This window comes from Triticum urartu, chromosome 5A (genome assembly GCF_056163025.1).
Source record: "Triticum urartu cultivar PI428250 chromosome 5A, HENAU_Tu73, whole genome shotgun sequence".
Lineage (NCBI taxonomy): Eukaryota > Viridiplantae > Streptophyta > Magnoliopsida > Poales > Poaceae > Triticum > Triticum urartu.
Window position 1 is genome coordinate 588,829,707 of NC_141877.1, and position 7,911 is coordinate 588,837,617.

At 45.4% G+C, this 7,911-nt stretch overlaps 1 protein-coding gene across 2 annotated transcripts; it reads left to right on the forward strand.

Moving 5' to 3' along the window:
* The first annotated feature begins 902 nt into the window (after window positions 1–902).
* On the forward strand, window positions 903–3,399 carry LOC125510829 (uncharacterized). 2 transcript variants are annotated; one of them, XM_048676094.2, is made up of 5 exons: window positions 903–945; window positions 1,182–1,999; window positions 2,155–2,313; window positions 2,726–2,993; window positions 3,122–3,399. In XM_048676094.2, exons 2-5 carry the CDS (start codon window positions 1,205–1,207, stop codon window positions 3,157–3,159), a joined length of 1,260 nt encoding a protein of 419 aa, XP_048532051.1. In that variant the 5' UTR covers window positions 903–945; window positions 1,182–1,204; the 3' UTR covers window positions 3,160–3,399. The 2 variants fall into 2 exon arrangements, with proteins under 2 accessions (XP_048532051.1, XP_048532052.1); XM_048676095.2 differs by having other exon boundaries at window positions 1,188–1,999.
* Window positions 3,400–7,911: the final 4,512 nt, after the last annotated feature.

The window sequence follows — 7,911 nt, forward strand, 5'->3', positions numbered from 1 at the left end:
CAAGGTCAGGTGGTGCGCCCCCGGGGTCGCGCCATGTGAACTTGTGGTCCACTCGTACATTGTGTGATCTCCCCGGGAACCTTCTAGGGTCCCTTCTGGTCGAGAAAAAAACACCGTAAATTTTTATTCTGTTTGGATTTCGTTTGGTATTGATTTTCTGCGAAACAAAATAATAGGCAAAAACAGGAACTCATCAGTCTCCATCATTCTTTACCTCACCGGGACCCGTGCTTTAATAATGATAAGAAACACACTTTTATTTACTTACAACTAGATAAACTGAAACAATATGACTATATGAGGGCCTCTGGCAGTGTATCAGGTTGTGCAATAATCTGGCATAACATGTACAACAATGATAAACGTGGCTTTGCCACAAATATCATGTCAGCCCTATATGATCATGAAAGCAATATAATGGTGAATACACATGTCATGTGAAAGTAATCATGAAAGTTGCATGACAATATGTTTCGGAATGACTATGAAAATACCATTGTAAGTAGCTTAGCCACTTTATATATTGTATACATTCGGTAGGCTTAGAGTATTTTGGACAGTAAAACTTTTCTAATCAGAAATCTTGATATAAGTAGTATCAATTTGGTAGACTTTGTTCCGACTGCAAGTCTGCAAGGTCACACGTACATCACGAGGTTTGGGTTCAACAGGACATATGGAGATCAGATGCGTGTGGTAGGCTGGTAGCTATTCCCGAAAACTGAAGCCCGTGCACGTGCGACAACGGTGATATTCCCGAAAACTGACAAACGTACCTTTGGGAGTGTCGACGTGCACGTACGACCACGGACACCTTTGGGAGTGTCGACGTGCACTAGCTTACCGCCGTGCACCCAAACTACCCGCCCAGTTTATAAGAGCCAGCGGTGCCCGTGCTCTTCACTTCACCATAGGGATAGCAGCACGCCAGCCAGCAGCAGCTTGGTACGGCTCGTCCTCTTCACTTCACTTGTCTCTCTTCTCACCTCTGCTTCCTTCCCTAGCTTTGCCATGTTTCACTTGGCTGAATAATGCATCGCTAGCTAGGCTCTATCTATCTCTTCAAGTATTATGTTATGCCTGGTTCAGCCTAAGAATGGCGTGGTTATGAGTTATGATTGCCTCGTCAGTACGTATTATTAATTTCAGTTGTCTTAATCATTTGTACTTTCAACTGTCAGCAACAGCAGCAGTAGGTGACAAGATGAAGACGATCATGCTCCTGGGCATCATCGTCACACTAGTCGCATCAGGAAGTGCTGCTTTCCTTCCGACGACGGAAGCGGCCACCGTGCGAGCCCCCCTGCTGAAGACGCAGACGTTCCTGTCCCCGCCCTTCTTCCTCCGCCCCGGCGGCATCGCCAACAAGTGGTACTACGACGTGGACTTCCCCCGCGGCCACGTGGCCATCAAGAGCTTCAACGGCGACGTCGTCGACGAGGCCGGCGCCCCGGTCCCTCTCCACGAGACCTACCTCCACCACTGGCTCGTCTCGCCCTACTACGGCCCAAGCGCCATCCCGATCACCAACTCCGGCCCCTGCAAGGACTTGCTGGGCCAGTACTTCGGGCTGGGCTCCGAGACCCGGCGAACGGCCACGTGGGTGCCCGACCCGTACGGCATCGAGATCGGCGCCGGCGCCCCGGCCGGGTACGAGGAGCGGTGGCTCATCAACGTGCACGCCATCGACACGCGCGGCGCCGCCGACAAGCTCGCCTGCACCGAGTGCAGGTGCGATGCGTACAACGTCACCGTCGACGAGACCGGCAACCGCATCGGGAACGGCTACGTCGGCGGGATACACTGCTGCTACGACAGCTTACGGTGCAGGGTGGAGGACGCGTTCGCCAACAATGGCGAGCCGCCGCGGAAGCTGTTCCTCCGGTACACCGTGTCGTGGCTTGACTGGAGCGACGCCGTCGTTTTGCCGGTGAGGATCTACATTCTTGATGTCACCGATACGGCTCTGTTCGATGGAAGCCCCAAGCCTTATTGCAAGGTTTGTATATGTCTACTCTCTCTCTCTCTCTCTCTCTCTCTCTCTCTCTCTCTCTCTCTATTCTCATATAGGTCTTTTCAGTGATTCTAACATGGACTACTTACGGAGTAGACTGTTAAGCATTAACAATTGTTGAAAAATGGCTGGCTTTACAGATAGAGTATCGTGTGGACGAATGCAGCTCGGATGACCGAGCGAGTAACAACTGCGTCGACATGAAGACGACCAAAGAAATGGTGTCCCATGGAGGCGACGTCGTCTACGCCGTCGCTCACCTGCATAGAGGTGGCCTCGGTTCCTCGTTGCACGGCCAGGTATATGTCACCTATGCATACATGAGTGAATTGTAGAATCCATCGACATTAAAGGTTCAGCTGCACCGGCCGCACACAAGGAGCGTCCACCCACGGACTAGAGGAGCCAATTGCTTTTTTAGGGTTTTTTTGCAAAACAAAAATGTATCAGGATGTATTAGTCTTTATTTTTTGCCACATCATCCTGTTCAGAGGGAACCATCTGTCATAATCACGCTCAAAACGGCCTAAGCCAATGACTAATGTTTTTGCAGAAAAAAATAAGCCTTAGAATTAGTGATTTTTGGCACAATTCCGTTACAATTCACTCATTCATACATCCATACTCCATTTCTCGCTTTGGAATGGATCGAATGCATGAATTCTCATCTGAAGAAATTAAACGCAAGAACGACTCAAATCTTATTATCAGGACGGCCGCCTGCTCTGCAAGTCCATGCCAATCTACGGCACGGGGCAGGAGGCTGGGAACGAGGAGGGATACGTCGTCGGCATGTCGACGTGCTATCCGGAACCGGGTACGGTGAAGGTAAGCGACGGTGAGGTGCTGACCATAGTCTCCAACTACAGCAGCGAGCGGCAGCATACGGGGGTCATGGGCCACTTCTACATCCTTGTGGCAGATCATCAGGAGCAGGCTCTCGACAAACCGGCCCTTTGCTTCAGCTTCCCATACTCATGTGAGCTAATAGCTAATTTTTTTGATTTGGTTCTATCTCGTCTTGCAATTTGAAATAAGCCGCATGTCTTTTGCACTGACATGGTTTCCTCGCTCGTTATTTTCTTCCTCTTCCGAATACTATTGCAGGGTGCCTCCCGGCATGGATGTGGAGCAACCAGATGTGAGAGAAGCGCATATATGCTTACAGCGAGTTATACATCGTTTCCGTAAGAAAATAAGGCATGCTTATTAGAGCATGAATCCGCTATGTCACTATGTGTGTGTAATTTGCATGGATGTGGAGTAATGTTGTGTTGTGTGTGGTCCGGGGTGGTAGCTCCAATGCCACTAGTAGCAGGCCGCAGCTGAGATAATAGCATTTGTATGTATGGCTAAATTTGAATAGGCCTTTCGGCCGGATTGAAGGTGTGTGACTATAAATGATACCGCTAAGACTAGTCACAATGGAGAGTAACTTAGACTAGTAATATCACATTTTATTAGGCTAAGTTACTACCTCCACAGTGAATAGTAACATATATGTGTTGTCATATTATGGTTCATTTATTAGCTTATAGACTTATATTGTCTTGGAATGTGTGATGTTACAGTAACTAGCTAAGTTATCATCATCACCTCTCTCATCATTAAATATGTGCCATATAAGCAAAATTATCTTAAAAAGTGTGATGTTATTCCTACTATGGCCAACCTAAGTAGCAAGGTTTGCTGGTCTCGTCTGTCTCTCTACACTCTCTGTTTTTCTTTTTGTGACCTAGTAGGCACGTTGGCACAGCCGTTTCCATTTGTCTTTTACAGGCTTAATTAATACTTTATTTTTTTCAAAATAAGTGTCTTCAATTTTATATTACTCCCTCCGTCATTTACAAGTCCCACGAGTGTACCTAGATTAACAACCTAATACATGTCATATATTATAAAAAATATACCAATATAAACTTCAGATGTTCTATTTTCAAACGGTATAATTTTTGTGTTATATAGTTTATATTAGGGTGATAAAATTGATAACCTAGATACACGCGCAAGACTTGTAAACTGAAACGGAGGGAGTACTAACTTTAGCTTGTGTTAATAGCCCTAGCTTGTTATTAGTTGTACTGCCCGATGCATGCATGCTGAGGCTGGTCATAGTGGGGAGTAACTTAGACTAGTGTCATGTATATGACAATAGCCTAAGTTACTACCTTCATAATGCAAAGTAACATAATAGTAGTATCTTAGATGGCTTCATTTATTAGCTTGTAGACTCATCTTTTCTTGGAAATCGCTATGTTACAGTAACATATTATATTACCACCTCTCATTAATTACTTGCCACATAAGCAACAATTTCTTGAAGTGCGCTATGTTACTAGCTAAGTTACTCCCACTATGACTAGCCTGATACGACGGAGAAAGTGGCAACATCAGTTTTGGCTACTCCGTGTTTTCCTGTCAATGAACAGGAATAAATTAAATGGTCAACAGTTCCTTTTTAGATCAATTTCACTATCTCATGATGTGATACAGTTGTATGAGGAATAGCAGCTCCACTTTACTATTACGGATTTCGAGTGAATTATGCGCACCAACCATATACCAACATTAAATTATGTTGGACTGCAGTGGCGGAGTTAGGAAGAAAAAACTGGGCGGGCCATCCTAGCTGGGTACATGTGCTTATGCAGTGCTGGTTGCTAACGTAATAATATTTGATGTTTATCAGATAGTACAGTCCCTCAGCTGCATGTGGGAATGACCTAGTTCAGGGCTAGCTAGCTAGTAGCCTACCTCACACTCTCATAAAGTAATGCCGGAAGCAAAGGAACACTACTAGAAAAAGGACTATAGATGGAATTGATACTAATGGCGCACCAGACATGTGGTGCGCCATTATTATATACTAATGGCGCACCATGTGTTGATACGCCATTAGTGTCCAAATACTAATGGCGCACCACATCCGCGGGTGCGTCATTAGTAATTTTTTTTATTTTTTCAAAACTACTAATGGCGCAAACTAGTAATGGCGCACCACTCCCACGGTGCGCCATTAGTAGTTTTGAAAATTTAATTTTTTTTAAATTTTTGTCAAAACTAGTAATCCCACGGTGCGCCATTAGTAACTTGGCCACCACTTCCACCGAATGCACCCCCCTCCCCCCCCCCCCCCCCCCGGATCGCCTTTTCAGTTTAAAAAAAAATAAAAGAAAATGATGAAAATGTCAAAAAAATAAAAGAAAATAAGTTTTCCATGTGATATGTGGTCTAATTGTTGGGAAAATTTGCAAATATGAATTTCGACTTCATTTGCAAAATCTCTTGAGAATTTGTAAAAATGGGCATAACTTTTGCATACTAACTCGGATGAAAAAGTTTTTTATATGAAAAATCATTTACTCGAAAAGTTACATCCGAATTTAACCGGTGGAACCCCGTTAAACATTTTCAAAATCCTCAAAAACCTAACAGAAAAAAATACGTGGCTTTTAAGATCTGAAGAGGCAAAAAAATTCAAACTCACTAATGGCGCACCTGCCCATGGTGCGCCATTAGTATCTTCCCGCCTTCAAAATTTAAAATAAGTCAAAAAAATAAAAAAAGTTACTAATGGCGCACATGCCCATGGTGCGCCATTAGTATCTTCCCGCCTTCAAAATTCAAAATAAGTCAAAAAAATAAAAAAAAATTACTAATGGCACACCTACCCATGGTGCGCCATTAGTATCTTCCCACCTTCAAAATTCAAAATAAGTCAAAAAAGTAAAAAAAAAAGTTAGTAATGGCGCACCTGCCCACGGTGCGCCATTACTATGTCGTATATATGGCTAGGCGCACCTCCTCCACTCCATCTCCACCTCTCCTCCACTCCATCTCCTCCTCTCCTCTCCTCCACTCCTTCTCCTCCTCTCCGGCGACCTCCTCCTCCTCTCCGGCGACCTCCTCCTCCTCTCCGGCGACCTCCTCCTCTCCGGGAACCACCTCCTCCCTCCTCTCCTCCCCTCCCCTCTCCTCACGGTTTCTCCTCCCTCCTCTCCGGTGAGCTCCTCCTCCCTCCTCTCCTCCCATTCCCTCATGGTTTCTCCTTCCTCCTCTCCGATGCTTCGATGAACTCCTCTCCGGCGACCTCCTCCTCCTCTCTGGCGATGTAGGCGAGCGCCTCTCCGGTGACCTCCTCCTCCTCTCCGGCGAACTCCTCTCCGGCAAAAGAATGTACAAGATCCAAAAACAGGAACAAAATTTGAAATAATATCGTGCCAAAAAACGAGCAAAAAAAACTAGCAAAAAATGGGCAAAAAAATCACGATCCAGATCCAAATTCAAAATTCAAAAATAGCAATGGCGCACGGTGGGGGTTAGACGGTGCGCCACTACTACTTTCCCGCCTTCAAAATTCAAAAATACTAATGACGCACCGTGGCCTATACTAATGGCGCACCAGTGGCCTATACTAATGGCGCACTGTGGCCTATACTAATGGCGCACCAGTGGTGCACCATTAGTATACCAGATACTAATGGCGCATCAGTGGTGCGCCATTAGTAAAAAATACTAATGGCGTGCTAGTAATGGCGCACCAGTGATGCGCCATTAGTAGGCAAAACTGGTGCGCCATTAGTAGGCCTTTTCCTAGTAGTGGAAATTAGTGCGGCATGCAAGGACACAAGCGACCCAGTGTTGGACTGGACATGTGTAGTATAAAATTTTGTTGGAGGGTTGGGCGGGCCACGGCCTGCTTTTTCCCTCACGTAGCTCCGCCGGTGTTGGACTGTGATAACGTCCGTGATCGTATCGAACGATTCGTTCACTAGTACTGAGTACGATCGTTCTTTTAATACAAAACCGAACGCATTAAGCTGATTCTTTTTTAATTCTTGCATGTATGCATATAGGATGAAAATGATGATGTTAGCCAAGACTTTACCGAATTCAAAAATTCAAAATAATTTATAGCTCAAACCGTCACTCTGATTTAAAAACCATTTTCACTTAAAAGAATCATCACGACGAGACCTTCGAAAGTAGATCCCATGACGATATGTTTCGATGACTTTTTCCGGGTCAAAAGTTGCCAGACCTAGGAGAAGTAAGTTATCACGTCTGTGGTTCATAAATTATCATCCTTTTTACATAGCAACGATCGGGACATAAAAATGGTCCACCCAACCTTCTCCTCACATGCATGCAAATGCACGAGAGGACGAAAAAACTGATGTCATCATAGATTCTCTGTATTTTGGAATTTCAAAATATTTTGGTGCTCACACCATTGTTCTGATTGAAACACCATTTTCACATAAAATTCCGTTGCGACGAGACCTTTGAAACTAAATCCTTATTTGGTATGTTTTGACGATATATATTTTTGGGCCAAAAGTTACCATGTTAAGTAGGTTATTAGCTATGTTATGCATATATTGCTATATTATTTACACGGAAATTATTGGGATACGTTTTTCAATAACTTTTTCCACCGATCAAAAAGTTACCAAAGTGTTCATAGTAAGCTATTAGGTCTGTTTTTTGTATATCAATATGCTATTTACACAAAAGTTAACCGGGTACATTTTCAACAACTTTTTCAACGTGTCAAAAATTTACCATGGTGTTTGGACTAAGGGCATCTCCAGCCGCGCCCCCAACAGGCCCCCCCAGGCCACTTTTTCGGCGCCAGCGCCGAAAAAACGGCCCAGTCGCGCCCCCAGGACGCCAAAATCGCCGGTTCGGACCTTTTTTCCGTCCGGCGGTCACAGGCCGAACCCGGCGCGCTGGGGAGCAGTTGGGGGCTCCGGCGCTAGGGAAAAGCACGCCTAGCCCACACCGATAGGGGAAAAGTCAACGTTTTCTTCCCCCGACTCGCCTCGCACCCCCCGCGCCCTCGGCCACCACTAGCTATATCCCGGCGACGGCCGCCGCTCTACTCCGGTAGATAG